Below are 24,305 nucleotides of genomic sequence, written 5' to 3'. Positions count from 1 at the left end.
CTGCATTTAAACAAGTTTGATGCCTCTATTAAATAAGTGTATATTCTCTGTGCTATTTGAAGCCTTCAAGGAGTACTGCATTCAGTTCTGGGTTTATTTTGAGGAGGAGATTGCCGACCAAAAAGTATCCAGAGAAAAGTAACCAGGATAGTAGGATGGTCTTCAGGGAAACAACTGAAAGAACTTTCCTAACAAATCTGGAGAAACCAGCTCTGGGGAAGTGTCGAGCCTCAGTCCTCAAGCGTCTACAAGGTTGACTGGTGGAGTAGATCCCTTCCGCATCCACTGACTCAGCTAACATTTCTTGGGCTTTTACTACATTCAGAGCACTGTGATACGTGCTGTGGGATACAGAGATTGATGATACAGAGACCCAGCCTCAAGGAACTAACAAGTAAGATAAAAACAAGGAGTCTGGAATCTCCAGTTTTCCTCCCAACCCTGTTACCCACTGGATATGTGACCTTAAGCGGTTTCTTAGCTTGTCTTAACTTAGTGTTCTTTATTTGCAAAGCAACACCGCAGGGTTTTTCTGAGGATTAAATGAGATAAATATCTGTAAAAAGAATGAGAAATCAGTAATTGACTGAAACCAACAAGATGGGGAAAGAGAACTTTCGAACTAGACTTCAAAGGGCAAAGGGAGTTTGCTGGGTGGTGATGGGGAAAAGGAAAAAGAGCATTCCAGGTTGAGGGGGCAGTATGAGCAGAGACAGAGATACTGAAAACAAATGGCCTTTGGAAGACCAGCAAGTACTACTGTGGCTGGAGTGCAGAGGAGTAAAAAAGCAATGACAAGAGCTATAAAGATATCACAAAGCTGAATCACAACTTCCCTAGAGTTTCTGGGTGGTGGAGGGCTATATTCAAGTGAATATTGGGAGAATCCACCTGTGTACAAACAGGTGGAACAATTAAAGACTGAAACCAGGAAAGCAAGAGTCATCATGAGAGTAAGCAAGAGGGGTGCCTGGGTGGCTCAGTCTGTTGAGTGTCCGACTCTTAATTTTGGCTCAGATCACGATCTCTCAGTTCATGGGTTCCAGCCCCGAGTTGGGCTCTGCACTGACAGCTTGGAGCCTCCTTGGGGTTTTCTGTCTCCCTCTCTCTGTCTTCCCCTAACCTCCTTCTCTCAAAAATAAGTAAATGAACTTTTTTTAAAAAAAAGAGGTTAAGCGAGAGATAATGAGGAACTGACCTAAAATAATGGTGGTGGCATTGAAAAGCAGGTGACACAATGTGAGATATGAGGAGTAAAGGTGAGGGGCAAGTGAAAGACGACTCCACGTTTGCAACGCTGGTGTTAAAGAGAATGCTGATCCCATGAACTAATATAGGAAACACAGAAAGAGGGATAAAATTGACTAAGAAGACGATGAGTTCAGTTGTGAAAAATGTTGAATTGCAAGTGGCTGTAGAATAACTGTAAGGAAGTTCATACTAGCAAGTTGGAAATATGGTTCTGGAGCCCATGGGAGGAGTCAGGGCTAGAGATGTAGATCTGAGAGGAGGTGGACTTAGAGATTAAGAGTATATCATCAAACATAAACAAACTTGGGTTTGAACTCTAACTTTGAGACTGACTAGCTGTGTGGCCTTGGACAAATTATTTATCATCAAAGCTTTAATTTCCTTAATTGTAAAATTGGGAAAATTATACATACTTCAAAGACTTTGCTTATTGCATACCATCTGGTTGCCATTTGTCACCGTCACTGTCTACCATAACCATCATTGCTGAAACCATTAAGGTAGATGAACTTGGCTTGGAATTGAAAGTAATTAAGCAGAAAAAAAAGGGTTGAGGAATGAGTCTTAGGGAACAATTATTAAGGGAAACGTGGCAGAACAAACCTGAATGAAGCTCAGGAGCAGTCAAGAAGGTGGGCAGAAGATCAGAACAGCAAGACACGGGGATGGACAAGAGAAGAGAATTTCAAGGAGGGAATCCTGGAACATGTCAAACTCTACAAAGAAGTTGGGGACGAAAAAGGAAAACAAGGGCATCAGATATAGTGATTTGAAGGTTATCCTTGTGTATGGAACTATTATATATGTGGCAGGAGTGGAAGGAAGTCACAAATGGAACAGGGTTCAAAATGGAATTTGCACCCAGACTGCAAGGGGATGTGTATCAGACACCGAAGTGAATTGAGAGCCAGATCACCTTCTAGAAATTTCAAAGCAGATATAAACAAACAAATTGCAGGCCTTAGTTTTCTTACTCATTTCAAAGGGATAAAAGACTTATGTTAACAGAGAGAAAGGGGATTTGTGAGAAGGATTTCTTTAGAGAGTTGTGCAGAGTTCCCTCATTCCAGAAGAGGGGAGATGCTTCTCTTCATCTCATTTAGGGCTTCACTGGGAGATCTGAAGAACCCGGTCAGTGTCATCTGTGGATTGAGGGGAATTACACACTCGCGTCTGAGTGTTTGGCTATTTACTGGAGAACCACTGGCAGCAGAGTAAAGGAGGCTTGGCTGCATCGGGTGGCCTTTTGTCTGGGCAAAGGACATATGAGTGCATTGTGGAACGGAGGGAGTGAATTGGCATGGAGCTAATTTAAATTCTTCCCAAGAGGATCATCTGAGGCCAGCAGGGAGAGCTTTGGAAAATAAGGACTAAGGGAGAAACATCCAAAGCTGGAAGAAACTGAACTGACCACATCAAAGCAGAAGAGTGGAATGTTCCCAGTAAGAGTCCCTGAAGAACCCACAAAAACACCCGTATGAGAAGTTGGCTTCATATAACGTGTGCTGGCCCGGAGGGCCTGAAGCCATCTTACAACAGCGCTATCATGTAAGGACATCCCACCTCCCCTCTCTCATCACCCTGCTCCTCTCCACCCTTCTCTCTTCCTACCCTGAAAAGATAAAAAAACATCAGGGAGGAGGTAAGTGGAAAAGGAGAACCCTACCTTTTTCCTTCAGAGAAGGGACTCACGACATCGGGCCCTGGAGAGGTATGGAAAGGAATTCCAATTTTGAATGACTATCGCATGGGACTCAATATATTCATTTCTGGATTGAGATGGTGATTTGTAATGAGAAGAGTCCATAATACTTTTTACCATTTTAGGAGAGAGGAGAAAAGGCTTGAGATTTGTGGCTAAGTGTCCTACAGTGGCAAAGAAGAACTCCCACCACTATATACATTTAAAAGGATAGTGGAAGACAACTTTCAGTGAAAAAAGGTCCCCATAACTCTCATGTTTAAAGGGTACTATTTACCCAAGGGTATAAAAAATGAGTCAGGATGAGGACATGAAGGTCTTGAGGACAGTAATTTTGCCCTTTTTTTTAGTAATTTTGTGGGGTTTTTGTTTTTTAAGGCTGTTTGGCAGAGATAGGGCACTGTGGTTTGATGAGGTGATAGAGATGACTGAAGGTCCTCTTAGGACAGGAGAAACTTAGTTGTGGCTGCAGGTTGAGGAGAAAGAGATGGTAAAGATAGGGTAAAATAACAAATCCACAAGAACAATAGGAAAGGAAGACTGATAAGGCAAGGTCACAAAGAAGAAGAGAGAAGACAAAGTCAAGAACATTGCATTTGCCTTTAGAAAAAAAGACTCTTTTTCCCCTGAAAGATGAGAGAAGGAAGAGAGAAGATATAAAGACATTTTGGTTTAGAAGGAAGGCAAATAAAACAGTTTATAGTGAATGACTTTGATCATCCCTGTAGTTTACAGAAGTTCATCTTCTGTGAATGAAGGCAGTGGGTGGTGTTTATTACTCTGGAGGGCAGAATCAGGACTACTGTGTACAAGCTAGAAAGAGATTAACTCGGGCCCAATATAAGAAAGAACTTATAAAAGAGTTGCCTGGGGGGCTCCGTCAGTTAAGCGTCTGACTCTTGATTTCATCTCAGATCATGATCTCATGGTTCATGGGATGGAGCCCCGCATCAGGCTCTGCACTGACAGCATGAAGCCTGCTTGGGATTCTCTCTCTCTCTCTCTCTCTCTCTCTCTCTCTCTCTGCCCCTCCCCCCTTCTCAAAATAAATAAATAAACTTTTTTTTCTTTCTTTTTTTTTTTTAAGACAGAACTTGGGGCACCTGTGTGGCTCAGTCAGTTAAGCATCTGACTCTTGATTTCAGCTCAGGTCATGACTTCACGGTTCATGAGTTCAATCCCTGCATCTAGTTCTCTGCTGTCAGTGTGGAGCCTGCTTTGGATCCTCTGTCTCCCTCTCTCTCTGCCCCTCCCCCCCCTTTCAAAAATAAGCATAAAAAAAGAGAGAACTTATAAAAATATCAGCACTGGTGATATCAGCACAGGGGACTGACCTTCTTATACAGTTGTAAGCTGCAGAACAGAGGGCTCTAGGTAGGGATGGATGAACAGCTATTGCAATGCCATGTGAGGGACCTCTGCCCTGGACACAGAGGTGGGCTGATAGCCTTCAATACTCCTAGTGTGCAGCATTCATTGTCAATGTTATATTTGTAGGGTACTTCCATGCCAACAATTCAGGCGTCAATGTGACTGAATACAATAAAAAGAAGCCCAGGGGGACCAGAAGAGAAAGTGTAAAGAAAAGACCGCATGTGTTACACAATGTCTTGATTTCCCAACTAGAAAATCATCTATTTGTAGCAAAGGAACTAGCTTATGCTGGAGTTAGGTCCTGTCCCAAAGAATAATATTCTATATGTCTCCATAGCTTGGCAGCTATGAAATTTGAAAATATCACTATGTCCTGGGGAACTTTATATTATGCATGAGCTAAAATGTAGTTATGGTGGAGAAAGTCTCCCGAACCCTGAACCCCTCCAGTTTTACCACCGCTAAGAGGCAAATGGGAACTTGCTGACAAGAGTAAGTACATTACCAATGTGCTCTCTGGAACTCAAAACAAAGAAAAACCCTAAAACTCTATTTCAAACATCAGGCTGCATTCTATAAATCAATGCAATCAAAATCATGCCAGATTTTCTATACAACAATGAAATGTCATGGAAACTTGGCAATTATTCAATAAGAAAGCTATCGAGTTTTTTAAAAAATAAGAACCATACATTCCTAGAATTAACATTTATTGAAACAATAAAATATTCCAGCACGAAGTACCACGCATCTCAAAGAAATATGCCCACAGATTCAATTTAAACTGGCCATATAATCCAATTAAAATTTAAATCTATAAAGAGAAGTCAGTCTATTATGACCCCATTAGTCATTTCCCACAATATTTTTCCAAAGGAATAAAATACACTACGGCAAGAAGCACCATGTAATATTTTGAGTCAAAGTTCAGGGCCAGAGATCTGTTGGCATTTTTAGACATAAGCAATATTAAAAGTCTTATGACGGGTCGGCCGGTCATATTTCATGTAAGTGCAGTAAATGCACAGTTATCTGTGCCTAGCATACTGCCTGGCACATGCTAAATTAGCTTAGCCTATTGAATAAATGAATGGACGCATGAAAAAATGAGTTTTGTTAGCAGTAGCTAAAAATCCATTCTGTGAGGAGGCCTATCCAGACTCAGAGCATTTTCCTAGTGTTTGTAATGACTTATGGTTTCCTAGCATCACCAGCCCTGGGACAGAGTGATGGGGCCACCAAAAATCCCACAGACCCAAATCTATGTGGACATACAGGCTGGGACCCTTGAATGTTGTCCATTTTAAGAGTCTGTCCATTTTAAGGTTCTAGATGCGGTTTGGTTTAATCTTCCAGAGATTCCCTCCAGAGAAGGGTGGATATCTTCAAAGGTCCTTTAATTCCCTCTTACCTCCACCACAGGAATAGAAGTCGAGAGTGGGAAGAAAGCAACAGATAATCGCTTTTTGGTTCTAAAGAGCACCAGAACCAAATCTTGGTGACATCTGCCTCCAATTAAGCCCTGCAAATGAATCTACATGGCTGAGTCCAGCTGCAGTCCACTAGGAGGTATATTTTAGCTGAGGTGTCATTCACTAACATCATTCACTAAGTAACAAGGAACACAGTTCTGAACGTGCTTTGACATTTATTATCTCATTTGAGGTCCATTACAACCCAGGAAAAAAAGGTGTTTCCCAGAATAGGAAGCAGGCTCAGAGATACAAAGACCACACAGCAAGCAGGACATGGAACTTGGACTACACCTGTCTTCTAACCTTACTCCAAGACGGCTTCCACTATTCTAGGTTCTAACCCCATTTTCTTACTACCCAGAGTTGGGGAAAACAATCAAAATCATTGCTTGGTGAAGGGTGCCTAATGCAGCTTCTGTCTCATCTCACTCAGGACATGGGTCCCTGGAAAGTGCTCAGGATGGAGTATTTCCAGAAATGTTTTACGAAGTGGATTCTGGGCACCCACCAGCAGGGAGTCCATAGGAGAAGCCAAAGAAATGTTCCTTCTAGAATCACATGCCCAGGGGGTACCTGGGTGGCTTAGTCAGATCTGACTTCAGCTTAGGTCATGATCTCGCAGCTTGTGAGGTTGAGCCCCACATCGGGCTAGCTGCTGTCAGAGCACAGCCTGATTCGGATCCTCCGTCCCCCACCCCCCCCCCCGCCCTCTCTCTGCCCCTTCCCCACTTGTGCTCTATCTCTCCCTCAAAAACAAAGAAACCTTTAGAATCACATACCCAGGAAGCACACTGTACTTCCGATGGGTGTGTCTAGTACAGGGAGCACCTGGCCTGGCACTCCTCAGAAATAGGACGTTACGCACACAAGCGCACGCACACACATGGACACACACACACGGTATCCCGAAAGTCTTAGTGCAGTTTTAAACTTCCAAAACTTCAAAAGTATAAATGCTGCAAACTTACAAAACCCATGTGAAAGCCCAATAATTTAAATTTCTTCTCTTTTCTACACTATACTTACTCTACTTGTATACTAGCTTTGTGAATTTTGAAGAGCACTTTTAATTTTACCTTTCGGTCAACATTTGCCATGTTCAATCAGGCGGATTGAAAGGTTTTATGATATATGACGTGCCTACAATCCATTCGGCAAATGAGCCACATCTCACAAGAAGCCTGCAGTCAACTAAAATCTTCACATGCATGCTCTACTGTTAAAACTACGTTACTCCTAATTAAGCTTGTAAAACTGGCTTTTTTTTTAAACAAAAAAATACCCGAAGCACTACTTTTTGTTAATACCAATTTAATTTTATCTTCTTGGATACAATCCATTCTGTTAAAATCCTTGTGGATCCTTGTGTTCCTACCAGATGATTTCATCCATACACCATCAATGTTCTCAGATGGGCATTTCTAGCCACACTCAACTACACAGAATCCAAGGCAGAACCCTATTGGTGTGATTCTCAGCGTACAAACAGTCCCTCTCTTCAGGGACCTCTGAGTGAATTCTAACAGAGATCTCCACCACCACATGGACATCAGCCTCTTGGACAAGGCAACTCAGTTCAATCAATTAAAAACACAACCACCTATGTCATTCAGACCATATATTTTTATCTTAGTCAAAAGGATTCCAGGAGAGGCCCTGTCAAATGCACTGCTAACCAATGCATTTACTCAGACCATCTCACAGCATTCTTCTGATCCACGAGATGAGTGACCCTACCCGTGAAAGGTCAGACGAGGGGACAGTCTTGTCACAGCTCTGTTGTCTAGGTATTGTACTGATTAATATAAAGCTATAACTGTGAAAATCTAAAGACAGGCCGAAACAAACAAATAAAAATGAGTTTATTTGTAACTCAAGTTCAAATAAAATCTGGACAACCTCAGACATCTGTGGTGGGTTGAATTGTGTCCCCCAAAAGATCTGTTAAAGCCCTACCCCTGGTACCTGTGAACGTGACCTTATTTGGAAATAGGGTCTTTGCAGATGTAATCATGTTAAAATGAGGTCATACTGGATTAGGATGGGACTTAGTTCAATTACTGGGGTCCTTAGAAGAAGAGGAAAATTTGCACACACAGAGAACTAGGCCTTGTGAGGCTGGAGGCAGACCCTGGAGTAACGGTGCAGGAAGCCAAGGGATTCCAAAAATTGCCAACAACCACCAGAAACTAGGATTATAGCTTAGAAGGCATCTTACCCAGAGACTTCGGAGACAGAAATTTTCCTATATCTTGAGGTTAGATTTTTGGCCTCCAGAACTGTTAGAAAATCAATTTCAGTTGTTGGAAGCCACCTAATTTACAGTGCTTTCTTACAGCAGCCCTAGGAAGCTAGTAACATCTGTGCAAAAATATGTAAGTCTGAAGTAATGGCGATTAACATCAGATTCAAGAGCACTCAGGAGTTGGTAAAAAAAGAGGATGAGAAATACTCAGATTCCTGAGCAGGTGGCAGGCTTGGCAGGGGTGAGGTAAATGGGTGAAGGCACTGGCCTAGCAGGTTTGGGGGGTGTTGGCTTGAAGCTGGGGGGGGGGGGGGACAGACAGAAGGTGACATCCCGTGACAAGCTCATCACCGAGGGGTTAATCGTCCCTCCTAGGTGTGAGGTGGGCATTCCTCAACAAAATCCTCTCATTTTTTAATGGCAACAAAATCACCAATTTGTCAGTTTATCATCAATATATAAGCAAAACTATGTTAAGCTTCCTGTCTCCAATTTGGCATTTTCCTTGACTATGTTTCATCATTCTAAATGAGACAGCAGCCCATGCAGGGGAAGGAGCTGTTGGCCTGTCTGTCTCTATATATAGCGCTGTATCCACCATTTTTCAAAGGTGCTAAGACTCCACCGATTGATGACGATATTGCTTAAAATGGGTTACATTTTAAGCTGGAAAAAAGAAGGCATTTTTTTCCCACATGTGAAAATTTAGGGGAGGAAGGATGCTCCCTCACAGTTTCTAATATTGATCTGGCTCCAATGCAGCCCACGAAATATAAGTCTATAATGGCAGAATTCCTCCCTGGAAAGACCTTACAAGCCATCTCCAGGAGCTGGCCCAGCAGTAATTAGGGGGACGTATTCTTGCTGATCCTGAGCACACAGGGAGCTGGGTTAATCTTGAAAGACAAAATAAAAGCGCTGCCTTGTGGCAAAAGGCCACTTCCTGATGCCACTAAATCAAGCCCAGCCTTGCTTGAGTATTAATTCTGAAGATGTCTGTATCCCCCACTGATACTCCTTTTAGGAAGCTAGTATGGAACAGGCCAAATGAAGCCGCAACGTGCAAATACCATTTAGCAAGTACAGATAAGCTGGGATAAATCATCCCAGAGCACTTAAAAAAAGATTCAAATTTTAATACATTAGCACTAGAACATGCTGTACAAGCAACAGGGAAATTGCAGTTGTCAATGTGTGAATTTAGTCTCAGAGTAAGTTCATCCAAGGAAGTAAAATCTCAATTTAGATTCTTTTTTCTACCCCTTCCCCCAATCCACGTGTTTCTTTTAGGATGGAGGAGGACACTGTTACTCAGCAAATGGATTTCACACCAAGAAATGGTTAGGGTATATTCATCGGGGGTAAGAACTTGAAGTTCGCACTTTCTCACTGAAATAGTTTGAAGTGGTCCTTCAAAGTGGCAAACCATAAATGACGGGCAAGGTGTCTGATCCATGTGTGTTCACATGCACTGTTGTACGTGTATGTAGATATCTAGCTAGCTAGCTGCCTTCAAAAAAAATATTTTAAATGTTTATTTAGGGGCGCCTAGGTGGTTCAGTTGGTTAAGCATCCAACTTCGGCTCAGGTTATGATTTCATGGAATTTGAGCCCCATATGGGGCTCTCTGCTGTCAGCATGGAGCCCACTTCGGATCCTCTGTCCTCTCTCTCTGCTCCTCCCCTGTTAGCATGAGAGCATGCGCGCTCTCTCTCTCTCTCTCTCTCTCTCTCTCTCACAAATGTTTATTTATTTTGAGAGAGAGAAAGTGCATGGAAGCAGGGGAGGGGCAGAGAAGGGGAGGGAGAGAGAAGGAGTGGGGGTAGGGGCAGAGAGAGAGAGAGAGAGAGAGAGAGAGAGAGAATCCCAAGCAGGCTCCACACTCAGCTCGGAGCCCATTTCAGGACCCGGATCTCATGAGAGTGAGATCATGACCTAGCCCATATCAAGAGTCTGAAGCTTAACTAACTGAGCCATCCAGGCGCCCCTATCTGCATTTTTTTTAATGAGAAAGTATTCTAAGGGGAAATCACAAAGGATTTCCTGGTATTTTTCTGTTGTGCTTTCCAGAAAGCCTGTCTATTGTCACAGGGGAATAGGACAAGTTGCAGCATACGGTGTGAGAGCACATTGCAGGGAAGGCAAAGCCCAACCCAGAGGCCTCACCGGGAGGGGCTGGGCCAGGGGAGGTCCCAGGCCTACCTGCAGGCCTGATAGACACTTGGGCAGCCCCAGGTCAACACTGCTGACTTGACACTGAACTGTATTCCAGCCGGAATCTGACAGCTTGTTTTCTATCGAGGTAACAAATGAAACTTTCATTTCAGAACGTTATCTGTTCTCTCAGACTATTCTATCAGAAGCAGTTATTGTCTTTAAATTGAAAGTCAAGGCAGTTTATTTTTCTCGAAACTGTTGTTGGCTCCTGCCTGACTCCTAACATTCTCTTGCTTTGCACAATGACAGAGCAGTCTCATCCCGTAGAAGGCAGGGGTGGGATGGGAGAGTCCTCCCAGGGGGCACCCTGTGTATGATAGATTTACATAAATCCTGGCCCCCAAAAGGCACATCAATCAGAGATAAAGATGGAATGTATTTAGAGAAAATTTATTTAGAGGGAAGGATACCGACATCACTCTTTCAACTAGGTTTTTTTTGAAGCAAAATAACTTAAATCTCTTCAAATGACACTTCTATCATATTATCTATCTATCTATCCAACCAACATATTATGTCATATCTCATGTCAAATATATACGTCCATTGGGCATTCGAAGTTTTCACAATACAGGGGAAATCTTTCTAATTCCTATCCCTCCCCACACACCCCAAGTCATTTTTAAATGATGAAATAATTGTACTATGTTCAAATGCATATGGACGATATGTGTATATACCATTAATATAGATACTATATGTGAACATACATCAGCAGGGGCGGGGCAGGACCCCTCCATCACATCACTTACCCTACCAAGTCGGCACTCAAGTATTTCCCATCCACTTTGTCAAAAGCTCACTAATTTGTTTCCACATGCATTTTAGTATAAAATCCATTATCATTTCAAAAAGCACTTCCCACCAGCTAGAGTCTGAATTGTCCATAAATATGTAATATCTCCCAATTAAATTAGAAGTAATACGATTAAGGAGAGGTCTCTTTTTTTTTTCAGTGCAATAATCTTTTCTGTGATGCTGTTAGGACTCTTGAGATGACTTATGGCATCAAAAAAAAATCATTCTTGAAGTCACAGTTTTTCATATTCATTTCCTGAGACAATTCTTTCTCTCTTGATCAACTGTCTCTTCTCTATTTTTTACAATCACATTTCAGTTTGAATCCAAGGACCTACCCTCCTCCTTTTTGGCCTCTCACAGATGCTAATGACATACAAATTCTGTAGTAGTTAAAGAAAAAGGGATACCTAGCCATTGTCCCCAGTTAGGAACCTAAAAGTAGGTAAAGTGAAAGCTTCACAGAGAAACACACTCAATAATTTTATGATTACAAAGCTCTCAACTACACATGTTGGCAAAAATAGATAATTAAAAATGTAGAAATCTGCATCATGGTCTTCTATAAAACATCAATTTAGTTATTAAATGGTTATAAATTAGCCATTGGTAATTTACTCTTCTGAATGATTTAACCTTTCCAATTATCATTTCATCTGTTTTCTATATAAAAAAAATCAAAGAAATTCTAGATATGGAAAAGACATGCTGGGTGAGGATCTGAAACTGATTTGGTAGCTTTGGGGTTGACATAATCTTGGCCTGGTGTGGCTCATTTTGGAAAGCTGCCTCAAATTTCCCCTGGTTTTGAACTTTTTTTTTTCCTTACCACTTTCATCTAGCAAGAAATCATCCTGGTAACGGAACTTCTCCGGTCCACATGCAATAAAAATGTCATCGTCACCAAAAAAGTCCTGAAGGCACATCACCTACAAGAGAAAAGCATGGCACTCAGCAAGGGGTCAGCAGAACAGCAATTACAACATTGCATCCTGGCAAGTAGACATCTGCATAAAGCCACTTCCCACGTCTAATGGAATCAACAGGACAGCCTCTCCAGAGGAATTTCAAAAAAAGGTTTCCAGCATCTGTTACTAGTAAGAAACATGTTACATTTCAGTTGCGCAGGAAGACGGGATAAGGAAAATAGAACCGGTAACTGTCACATTTATTACTTGACATATCAATAGGCTATGAGGTAAGAGCCCTTTATTTTCATAATACAGTGGATGCAGCAAGATGTGGAAAAGGAACACCCCTTTATTCTTTTGAATGTAATATTCCTCGATAGCAATAAAAGTCAGCATATGATTTTAGCAACAAATATAGCAAACGTGTGGTGGTTACTAGGGTAACTACTGAAGAAAAATACCTGTATCAGAGTATGAATATAATGATCTCCTTTAGACCCATTCTACCTCTAGTTGACACAGAAATGGAGGGGCGCCTGGGTGGCTCAGTCAGTTAAGCATCTGAGTCTTGATTTTGGCTCAGGTCATCTCACGGTGCATGGAACCGTGCCCTCCTCTGCCCTCCTCCCCTCCACCTCCCATCAAAATAAACAAATCCATTTAAAAAAAAACAGAAATGGAAATGGAAGTCCTCATAAAAGGAATAATAGAATAGTTATTTCTTAAATTCAGATACAGAGACGGGGCAACTCAAGTTACGGTGTATGCCCACAACTCAAGGGATACTAAACTTTAAAACTCCTGTGCTGCCCAGCTTCTTGTAGTTACGCCAGAGGAAAGTTTTAAAACAACCTTTGGATATTTATTCAGCTTATTCTCCAGTAAGAACTTTAAGAGAGCTAAATGTTGTTTTTCAAGCACTTGTGGTCAAAATGAAAAATTTCAAGCACACGGCTCTCTGTCTCTGGATATGTGGTGTAATATTTTGCTCACAATATGTATGATGCCAACACAAGGCACTGGGAACACTACTGATTTCTATCTATTTTCAATTTCCTTTGCTTGGAGCAAATCATAAAGCAGCCAAATGAAGGCACCCATTCAGAGCTGTATGAAATAGACTCTCTAATAGCATTGAGAGTCTTGGATATCTGAGGACCACAGAAAAATCCCCTGGATCCTTGGGGCCTCTGTTTACTAGTAGCACTCCCTTATTTGTCTGCAGTCAGCTGCAGGGCATATCTGGGGTTCTGCTCTATTTCAGTGCCGGGTGGCACTGCTCTGACACATCAAAGGTGCTGTAAGCCTTACAGTAGTAAGTTGGGAGAACGCAGCCTTGCTTAGAGACCCCAAACACAGTCATGTGTAGCCTTCAGATAGTTTTGCCAAGTAGGCTCTCATTTCCAAATAATCGCTTGGCTGAAATTTTAAGAATGAAATTGCTATAATAGTATGGTAATCGCATTAAGTGTGAGTGAAGTACACCCACGAAAGATTTCTGAAAAGCTTGAAAATATAGGTGACTTAAAAGGGACATTGTAATTGTCATAAAAAATAGACCAAAGGGGCACCAGGGTGGCTCAGTTGGTTAAGCGTCCAACTTCCGCTCAGGTCATGATCTCACAGTCCGTGGGTTCGAGCCCCATGTTGGGATCTGTGCTGACAGCTCAGAGCCTGGAGCCTGCTTCGGATTCTGTGTCTCCCTCTCTCTCCGCCCCTCCCCAGCTCGCACTCTGTCTCTGTCTCTTTCTCTCAAAAATAAATAAACATTAAAAAAAAAAAAAGTAGACTAAAGATCTTCAAGAGTGGTGTCAGAAGCTCTGGTCTTCTACTTGGGTTAAAAACAGGCCCTTTGAATTCAGAACCCACTCCATTTCACTCCTCCCTTTCTGTCTGATCTCATCTGTGACCCTGTTTATCTTTATCTTCAAGACAAGCACTCCACCGCAGCCTTTTCGATCAGTGGTTGATGTCATCCCAACCAACCCATACAGGCCATTTTCCTTTTACATGTGTAAGTCTTTATAGTGCCTACTATATGCAAGTTAGCATAGAGCACATACAGACAAAAATGAATAAAAGGTGGTCTCTCCCTCAGACAAAAATATGAACAATTAACCTTAAAAGGCAGTGTTTCCTGGAGTGTGAATGGTCAATAGGTTTTGTGAAAAAAAAGGGGGGGGGAAGTTCCCTATGGTCAAATAGATTTACTAAATACCGAGTTCACCCAATATAAACAGGTTTCTTTATTTCCAGTCTTTGCAAAGCCCTAACATGCTAATGTGCACCATAATTCCAAACAGGAGATAGAAAATACAGTATTTCCCAATCTTATTTGATTCTAGAACTCTTTTTCACATAGTATCATAGGGACTACTGTGTAACGTGGTTCTCTTGGGGTCTGCACTGACAGACAGAGTTGAAAAGAACTCTGGGAACACACAATGGGAAGAACAGTTAACCCACTCTCCTGGGCAGCCACATTTCTTCAGCTGGTAAATACTTATTTGCTAGATTTTTTTTTTACTCCTTCAAACACCTATGATGGGCCTACTCTGTTGCTAAGCTTTGTGCCAAACATTATGATAACAAACCTTAATAGATGAAAAATATTGTTTTCCAAAGAAAATTGTCCTTCTGTTCCACATATTCCCCTCATTTGTATTCTAGAACATCAGACTGCCAATCAGATCACATTCATCTATGTGTGCATGTCTTATATTATCGCTAAGCAGGCAGATAACTATCATCAAAACTATAACACGTGAGGGCCGCCTGGGTGGCTCAGTCAGTTAAGCGTCTGACTTCACCTCGGGTCATGATCTTACAGTTTGTGGGTTCGAGCCCCACATCGGGCTCTGTGCTGATAGTGCAGAGCCTGGAGCCTGCTTCGGATTCTGTGTTTCCCTCTCTCTCTGCTCTCCCACCATTTATGCTCTGTATCTCAAAACTAAATGTTAAAAAAAAATTAAAAAATAAAAAAACTATAACACATGATAAACAGGTTGCCAGCCAACTAACTCCCTTCCATTATATACCCATAGCCATCCTTTAAGCCCAAGACTCAAAGAACACAGCAGCCAATGATCCAGCTTGGACAGTTTAGGTTTAATTCTGTTGGCAAGTGGGAAATGAAACATGATGAACTTTTGATGTTGTTTCCAACTCCAGGATTCCAAGAACATAAAAGGAATGTAGCAATTGTTAAAGAAAAGTAACTGTCATCACCCAGCACAAAAAGACAGGAAAAGGCCGTTTCAGTGCCAAGCAACATGTATTCATTTACCTCTCAATCTTCAGTGACTAAAATCAAAGAATTTGTTAAACTATCAGAAATTGTAAGGTTTTCTGTGCTCTCTGCTCTGGGATCGTTTAGCCGTTTCCCTGCTCATAACCTCCCACTGCCGAAGTTGGGAATGGTCAGTAGATCACATTCAAATTTAGAAAACTGCTTCTTGTTAGAAGCCCTGATAAAAGATTTGATAGTAAAGGAGGCTTAAACACAAAGTTATGAAAAAGATGGATTTCGGATAATCTGACCACTTCAATTACCGGTGCTCTCGCCCTCTATCATTGACCTGGAGGTGGCTGTAACGTATTCCATCTAACAAAATAGAGTAACAGAAGACGACGTATAACCCTCTTCTCTAGGCCAACATACTGTGAGAATTTTCCTTCAGGCATTACTGGACCTTCTGATATCAAAGGATTAAGACAGATAGAGAAGTGTAAAACCAACGTTTTGCATAAAGATCTGATTTTATATGTCTATACGGTGTTGTTAAATGTGAAGTTCCCAGGACACCTGGGTGGCTCAGTTGACTGAGCATCAGACTCTTGATTTCAACTCAGGTCATGATCCCAGGATTGAGCCCTGCATCGTGCTCTGCATTGAGCACGGAGCCTGCTTATGGTTCTCCCTTCTCCTCTTCCTCCCTCCACCCCTCTCCTCTGCTCCTGCTCTCTCTCCTAAATAAATAAATAAATAAATAAATAAATAAATAAATAAATAAATTTGAGGTTCTTGAAATTCAGTGTGATAACAAGCTTAAAAAAACAAGTTCCTGGGGCGCCTCAGTGGGTTAGTCAGTTAAGCATCTGAATCTTGGTTTCAGCTCAGGTTCTCATGGTTCACAAGTTTGAGCCCTGATAGTTCTGCTATCAGCGTGGAGCCTGCTTAGGATTCTCTCTCTGGAACAAGTTCCACTTACAGTTTAACTTCTCTCAAAGTCAGGCCTTTTCTTGTCATCTTTCCCTTTACCCCTATCACCACATCCGTCCAGAGCTTATTCTCCTACCTGTGGACCTTGGCATTTCCCGCCGGTGGATTTTCTCATTCCTATCTCCTTTCTCTCCAATCCATCCTGTTTAATTCTGCTAATCTACTCTTTCTTTTAAACTTTCAATATCTCTTTCCATGCTTCAGAAAAAAATCAATGGCTTTACCGCCATCAAATTAAAGTTTATCTTCTGAGTCTGGCATTCCATCTTGTTCCAACCTACTTTTCAAGTCTACAGTAGTCATGCCATGTACCTGATACTTAGTAAGCATTGATTGGATAGTTGGATGGATGGATGGATGGATGGATGGATGGATGGATGGATGGATGTTTGGATAGATGGACAGATGGAGGATTGGATGCCTGGATGTTTGAATGGATGGATGGATGGATGGATGGACATAAGGACGAATGCAAGGACTATGCTATAACCCAAAACACGGTCCTATTTATCTGCTTTACATATTCTTCTCAGAAAAGGACTTCTTCTTTCCTACTTGTATGGGTTTTTGTATGACTTTTTTCTTCCACTTGGTATCCCTTCTTACCTCTTTGCCTGTTCAAATCTCTCCTATGACTCAAGGCTCAGTTGAAGGTTCAAGCCTTACCTTCTTATCCACTCCAATCCAAAGTGATTTACCCCTTCCCTGAGCCCCTAGTCATCATTCAATAGATGTTTATTGAACTCGTTATTTACTAGCCACTGTGCTAGGCCTTAAGAATACAACTGCCCTCATCCTTCATCTCTTCTTTTCCAGTACAGATGTGTGTAGACTTACACTCCAAAGAATTCCTAACACACTGTTGTGAATTAGCAATTCAGCAGAGAGTAAACTGCATTACCTACCAGTGGTTTTGGTCACGGGCTTGGACTCAGGTGGCTGAGTTGCCATCCTTGCACTATGACCACTGCTGACTTGGGCGAGTCAGGAGACCCCAGTTAGCTATCTTGAAACACATCCTGTTTCTAAAGATCCTACATTTGGTTAGGGCAGAGGTAGTGCCTCCTGTTGGGGGGAGGATTCTTCAGCACCTCAGAGACCACCTCTGGCACAATTTCCAAGAGCACAGCCTGTCATCAGAGCTCAGGTCCTGAATTAACCCAACTCTGCCACTTAGATGTTCATCTCTTCGTGCCTCATATCAAATATGTTTATCGTGTTGGTTACTTTAAAAATGAGAAGAATTTAGACTATGAATCAAAAGAGAAAAAGTCCTCGATAAATTTCAGCTATTTTTATTAGCTTAAATGCATTTTTGCTTCCAAATAAGTACAAGCCAAATGTGTACCTAATATAAATTTTTTAATGTTTATTTATTTTTGAGAGACAAAGAGAGACAGAGCATGAGTGGGGGCAGGGCAGAGAGAGAGAGGAGACACAGAATCTGAAGCAGGCTCCAGGCTCTGAGCTGTCAGCACAAAGCCCAACGCGGGGCTCGAACTTGGGAATGGCAAGATTATGACCTGAGCCAGTCGGATGTTTCACCACTTAACTGACTGAGCCACCCAGGTGTCCCCAAATGTGCACCTAATATAAACAAAAAATAGACATTAGTATGTAGCTCCTGGGCACTATATACTTAACCTCCTAAGTGAATTTCGATAAAATACAGCATATAGGTGCCCCTCCTCACTTTGGGAACAGGAATTCTACTAGTATTAATTATTTTGGTGAATAGAATACTTTGAATTAGCATCAGGGAAATGGTGTAAAATGAAGATGGGATATGGTACATGCTCTGATTTCCATCAGGCTTCCACTGAAATGATGCTGTGAATGTCATTAACAAGGATGGCCACCTGCTACCACAGGTAGCACTGTTTTAACTTAAGACCCCTTGGAATCTGTCACAACTTTCAGTTTTGTGGGATCCAGAGATTTGTATTCCCCTGAGAAAACCATCCTCAGTTGAAATGTCCCTACACTAGAAAAGAAACTGTATGTGTATTATATTATAATTCATAAAGGAATGTGTATTATATTATAATTCATAAAGGAAGTCGTTTATGGCATACAATGCTTAATATTCTATCAATTAATTTTCAGTTCTTACCTAGTGCTTCGGTTATTATATGAAAATCTAACCCCAAGTAAAGACATCCCATTTATTGCATCAGAGTTTATCTCTGACGGCACTTAGCATAATGCCAAACCCACTGTATCTCAAAAAACATGGGTGGTTATAATTGCCAGATGTGCTGGGAAAAGTCCTTGAATGAGTATCGCCATACCTGGGTTCTGAGCCTAGATTTGACACAAACATTGTATAAACTTGAAACAGTTCCTTAAGTTCTCTTGGCTATCAGTTTCTCTACTGGCTCCAATATGTTTTATCGCAGTAATTTATACGATGAAGATATAAAAAAAAGATGAAAATTCTTTTTGGTGTGATACAACAAGAATAGTTCTATATGCATTATTACATGTAATCCTCAATATACATTATTGCATTGAACCCTCTCTGCTGTAAAGGAGACAGACTCTATCTGACAAGAGTTAGTTAGATGTTATTTGTATCCCTATTTTACAGATTAAAAAAACAACTTAGCGAGATTCAACAGAAGATGTGTAGAAATTTGAAACTATATCAGTTACAATTCAAAACCAGGCTCTTAACTACCAAGCTACAGGAAAACAAACCTATTCAAAGCATAGAAACACGTACCCTTACAATTGTGTATTATAAATTTCAGTTAATAAAACCATTTTAATAATAGTCATCACATGCATTGTACACTAATAGTTTATAATAAAAAATGTCTAATAAATTTTTTAAAAAGGAAGTTTGAATTATTCCTTTGATCCTAGGAAGATATATTCCGTTTTCTGACTCTTTTTATGTGAAATCTGAATTTATATCTTTTCCATTAACTTGTCATTACACATACTTGTCCCAGGAGACTGAGCTGCTTACAGTGAGTTAAAAAACCACTACAGATAAATATGGACTTCCCCTGCTCTGAGTTTCCGCCTTGAATTGCTCTGTACGGACAGAGATTCAAACAAAGGCAATAAAAGCATCTGCTATTTACACATTTCCAAAGCAGGACTGTGGAATCCATTCCCCCTCGCTGGAATGAGATCTCCATGGTGACGCTGACATCACAGAGAAGGGCGAGATTTTCAGCAAAGTCTACATTTTCTTTCCAAGAGCGCCCTCTACCAACAAAATGGAAAAACTCTGCAGCCACGGCCTATTTTTTTGAAGCCACACAAGTCATTGTGTCTTTATCAGGTGCCTCTCTTTGTGTGAAACATTAAAATATTTTACCATCAAAATACATTAATGTATTTTAAGTGAGATTGCAATCACAAAAATAAAAGCCAAGAAATTCAGTCCATTTATTGGAATCACTGAGTATGGCATATCCTTTCCATTTTTCTTTTCTTTTTTAAATACTCATTTATAATTTCTCATTCTTCTTGGTACCAGTTAAAGGGGACAGGGTGAAAGGTCCAGTTTTAATGAGATGTCCTTTACCAAAAAGGAATGCTTACACCTACCTGTGTTTAAAAAAATCCAACCACGTTATGTATCTAAAGCACCAGAATCAATCACCTCCTTCTTTCTGCACAATTCATAACGTGACCATTATAATTAGCTTTCAGTTAAAACTTGGCACATGTGGGCGTCCTCATCCTGCCAAAACCTAATTTCGATAAGGTTTCTCTTCCAATTTCAGTCCATATTTGGCTTCTTTTCTCCACTCTTAGCATTGAGTGTTGTTATGCACGTGATATTACAAGTCAACCACTGAATTTTTCTGTTCTATACTCATGTAATTTCATACATTTCTGGTACTAAGACATGTCGACAATTTGTTTTATAGCCAAATATCAGGAATGTGTTATGCCATGTTACTGTCATAAAAATACATTCTCCATTGTTTCTTTACTTTATCACCTTTTCATTTCTTTGATAATGCACTTAAGCAAATGATAATTTATTCTACAACTGTTCTTCTAGCAAGAAATTTCTGATAAAGAAAAATCCTTTAAGGAAACTCTGGTTCTTGCCCAGGGGAAGACACAGTCATTAATAAAAGAAATAAATGACTCAATAATAACAGAGAGAGGAAAATAAAGAGCCTCAAACTACTTTTTTTACAAGTTTGAAGCTCTAAGTCTTTTTTTTTTTTTTTGCAAAAACAGATAATAGTGTTGAAATTCAGAATGGCTGAGATTTATGAAATAATATGCTGATGCTTTAAGAAATGGAAAAGAAAATGTCCTCTGTTGAAATGTAAGCAATTTAATTTGCTGAATCAATAAAAAAAAATCAACAATCACAAAGTGGGAAGTACATTCCTTTCTTGATCGTGTTCTCAGCTGCCAGTCCACATGAACAACAGCTAGGACAGCACGTCGTGGAACATACTCTGACAGAAGGCTCTCCTTAGAGAAACAGAGTCACTAAAACACTCGCTAATGTAAGACATGTGGCAGGGTTCTTGGCGCGCAAGTAAAGTTAAGACACTCGCATTACAAAGGGTAGGTTTCAAACCCAGAGAAATAAAACCAACCCACAAAACCTGTGTCTGGCCAACACCCTCAGATACAGTTTCTCTGCGTCAGGAGTTAAAAACGTAATTAAAGCAACTAGTTGCTATCTTGTGATTTTGTCAACTCTTACTCAACTTGCATGTGACCAGTGAATCACATGGCTGTGAATTTCCCTCCTGACGTTTTCAAAGGAGCCCAATGCCAGTGCCAAGGCCTACAATGTGCCAGGCCCCGAAGAGACTTGACTCACATCCTTATATTGATTCCTCACAAGGACCCTTTGGTGAAGGACCCTAATTTTTAAAAAAATTTGCAAGAAAATCACAATCCAAAGAACTGGTATCTGTCTGAGGGATAAAAACATAATAAAGGTAATCAATCTGCCTTTTATGTTCTTGCACGTTGGCTTGTCACTTAAGGTTAGAGGCAAAAAAAATGATATTCCTGGGGCACCTGGGTGGCTGGGTCAGTTGAGCGTCCGACTTCGGCTCAGGTCATGATCTCACCGCCCGTGAGTTCGAGCCCCGCGTCGGGCTCTGTGCTGACCGCTCAGAGCCCGGAGCCTGTTTCAGATTCTGTGTCTCCCTCTCTCTCTGACCCTCCCCCATTCATGCTCTGTCTCTCTCTGTCTCAAAAATAAATAAAAACGTTAAAAAAAAAAAAAGATATTCCCAAAGCCATGGAAGTATGTGTCTAACATGTGTAAATGTTGCCTGACGTTGAAGTATGGGAGTTGGTTGCTTTAAATACCTCTATTTCTATGTTTCTAATCTACTTGTCTGGGTATACAGCTTGACATTAGAAGGGATTTTTTCATGGTTCAAATTAGTCTTCTCAAGTGAGTGATGTTTTCCAATGACAGCCCCGTAAAGGTGAATCTCCAAAATGGCTGCTAGCACTGTCACCATCACAGCCCTGAGCCTAGCCCCCTAGCCATCAGAACCATGGCCACTATCACCATCACCACTTCCATGGTGGGAGCCCTCATAAAACTTCGGAAGTTTCTTGGTTTTGGTTTTTGTTTTACATAAGCTGAGGACAGAGCCTTTTGTCTTCTATGTGTTCAGTATGGGTCAGTTGGTTCAGTTCAGATACTGAACCACTTCTAACTGAGAATGATGATCCCAGTAGTATCTAGTACAAATGCAACCTAAAATTACATTATAAAACTATTAAGTGCAAAAATTACTTTTTTTAGACCCAAACTCAAACGCAGCTAATAAAAACACTTATATAGCATCATAACTATTGCTGGAGAAAAGTACTTCATCTTCCAAAACTATGCTTCAGAGCAAGTCAGCTTTTAAAATTGCCAATAGAAACATTCTCTGGAGTTGTGTGAATAATAATACCATTTTTGCATAATTGTATGAAGATCCAAGCACAGCTAATAAAAGGCTGAGAGAGAGATGGCAATGGCAAGACAAAAAATTTTACAGCCTCAAATGAAAGCTTGGTTTAAAACATTGTTTCTATAAATAAATGTTGATCTGGATATCCAACTATGAATACACACTTGGAGATATTCCCTCCTCAATGGTCTTTCAGACAATTATGTATGGTGACCAAAACACGCTAGGCCAATATCTCTTCTTTGTCTTCATCTTATACCGTGTATATGAGTTTCCATAATTCCTTTTTATCTAAATTTAGAGATGAGTGAATAACATAGGGCTGGTTGCTATTTCGACAAAGCATGAGATAGACGTGTAAATAAAGCATAAGGACTTCAAATGCCTATGGAGGCCTGGAAGGTAACAAACAGTGAAGTGGGCCAGGCATCATACAACACAGTGTAAATGGGGCGATAAATGGTAATTAACATAGTCAGACAATAGGAAATCGGTGAGGAGTGTAATAAACTGGAACCCTCCCTTCACCTAAATGGGGCAGCAGCAGTTACTTGACAATTGTTATGCAGCAAAGTGAGCCCAGGGCTGCTACACTGATTTTTTAAGAAAAAGTGAAATCAGATTTTTATTTGAAAGTCCTCGATTTTTAGAAGTTGGCAATAACTTCATTTTTTATAAAAAAACATTGTGCACTCCAAATAAAACACACCTGTGTCCTGGATTCAACCCGTGGGCAGGCAGTTTCCAATCTCTAGGGGAGAATTCCTAAACTAAGTGGCTATTAGCCATGGTTAATGTGCACAAGGCTGGTCTCCATAACTGTGCCAAAGTCCCAAGGAAGGCAACCAGGCTTACCAACTGACTCCAATTCCTATAATTTCCAAAGGTAGGGTAGGATGTAGTCAAGACCCAACACTTCTGAAAATTGGAGCCTGTGAAAGACTTGTCTTGTGTGTGTGTGTGTGTGTGTGTGTGTGGGTGTGTGTGCACACGCGAGAGTACGCTTTGGGTGCGTCCACATTCACTTACACGGTTGTCCTGGGAAACGGGTGGATTTGTCACAGCTGAGATTAGTTTTTGTGTCCTTCCTCTCTTCTACACTCTCCCTTCTCCCTTCCTGGGAGGGAAGGGGAGTGAAATAGACAGCTTGAGGTATCAGTAACATGAAATTTCAGAGCAAATGTTACCAGCTCAGTAGAGATGGAACCCAATGAACTCCCTGTGATAAAGAGTACAAACACATTCTACGCATCTTTCTCCCGCCCCTTATGACATCCCCTGGCTATAAGGTCTAATCGTGGTTTCAAAAGCTACCAGTTTCTTTTAAAAAATTAAAGGTCTCTTCTTGAAAAAATGAAAATCAGTCATAAGCAGTAATTTTCTTCTTAATCACATCTGCTCTGCCCAATTGCCAAAAACACCCATGACTACTAAAAATTATTAGAAATGTTAATTCTAGTTGGAAAGAGGCAGAGTAAATAAAACTCAACCATCTAAGGAAATAGATTTGGGGCCTAAAACATAAAAGTGAGGAAAAACTCAAGCTTTTCACAAATAATTTCGAACGGTTGATTTTGATTTAGGTGTCTCCCAAGTCAGGAGTAAGCTGACATGAGGCTTCTTTCCTTTCATAAACTTATATTATTGCTAGCCTTCTCTCCCAGTGTGATGATTAACTCTGAATATCCTTAATGGCACATAAAGGGTTAGGTCCATTTGTACAGGGAACATCTATCTAGCATAGGGAGGCGCTCTTGATATCTGGTTGAGAACATGCTCACGTTTACACTTTTTTATTACATTTTAGTTCTCATTCAACAATGCACCAATTCAGAATGGCATACAATAGTGGCTTTCCATGACTATAGCAGCCTTGAAATGCTTTGCATGGTAGTCTGGAATCACAGAAAGTCAGGCTTAAATCTCAATTCCATTAATTACTAGCTGGATGACTTGCGTCAATTACTCAACATTTGGAAATCTCCTTTCTCCATAGAGAGAGTGATGATAATGTTCTATCCATCTCTCAGGATGGTAGAAAGAATTTGCTGAGGTAATGCACAGACATGTCTCAAGCAGAGGAAGTGTTTAGTAAAAGTCAAAAAACAGTATTTAGGCCTTAATTTAATGTTACTGAAGCATAAACTTCTAAGATTACACTCAGAAAAGTCAACAATCATGGAATAGAAGGCAGA

The 24,305-nt window shown here is 40.8% G+C and overlaps 1 protein-coding gene across 6 annotated transcripts in view; it reads right to left on the bottom strand.

The window, feature by feature from the left end:
• DCLK1 (doublecortin like kinase 1) overlaps positions 1–24,305 on the bottom strand; it is a 345,410-nt gene that overhangs the window by 155,613 nt on the left and 165,492 nt on the right. For all 6 annotated transcript variants that reach the window (XM_053900268.1, XM_053900262.1, XM_053900264.1 and 3 more), the window contains exon 4: positions 11,892–11,991. In XM_053900268.1, coding sequence (XP_053756243.1) covers positions 11,892–11,991 — 100 coding nt within the window. The remainder of the gene's footprint in view (positions 1–11,891; positions 11,992–24,305) is intronic.

Source organism: Panthera pardus, unplaced genomic scaffold (assembly GCF_024362965.1).
Source record: "Panthera pardus isolate Hobbes unplaced genomic scaffold, ASM2436296v1 HiC_scaffold_1, whole genome shotgun sequence".
NCBI lineage: Eukaryota > Metazoa > Chordata > Mammalia > Carnivora > Felidae > Panthera > Panthera pardus.
This window is presented reverse-complemented; position numbering and strand designations above follow the sequence as displayed.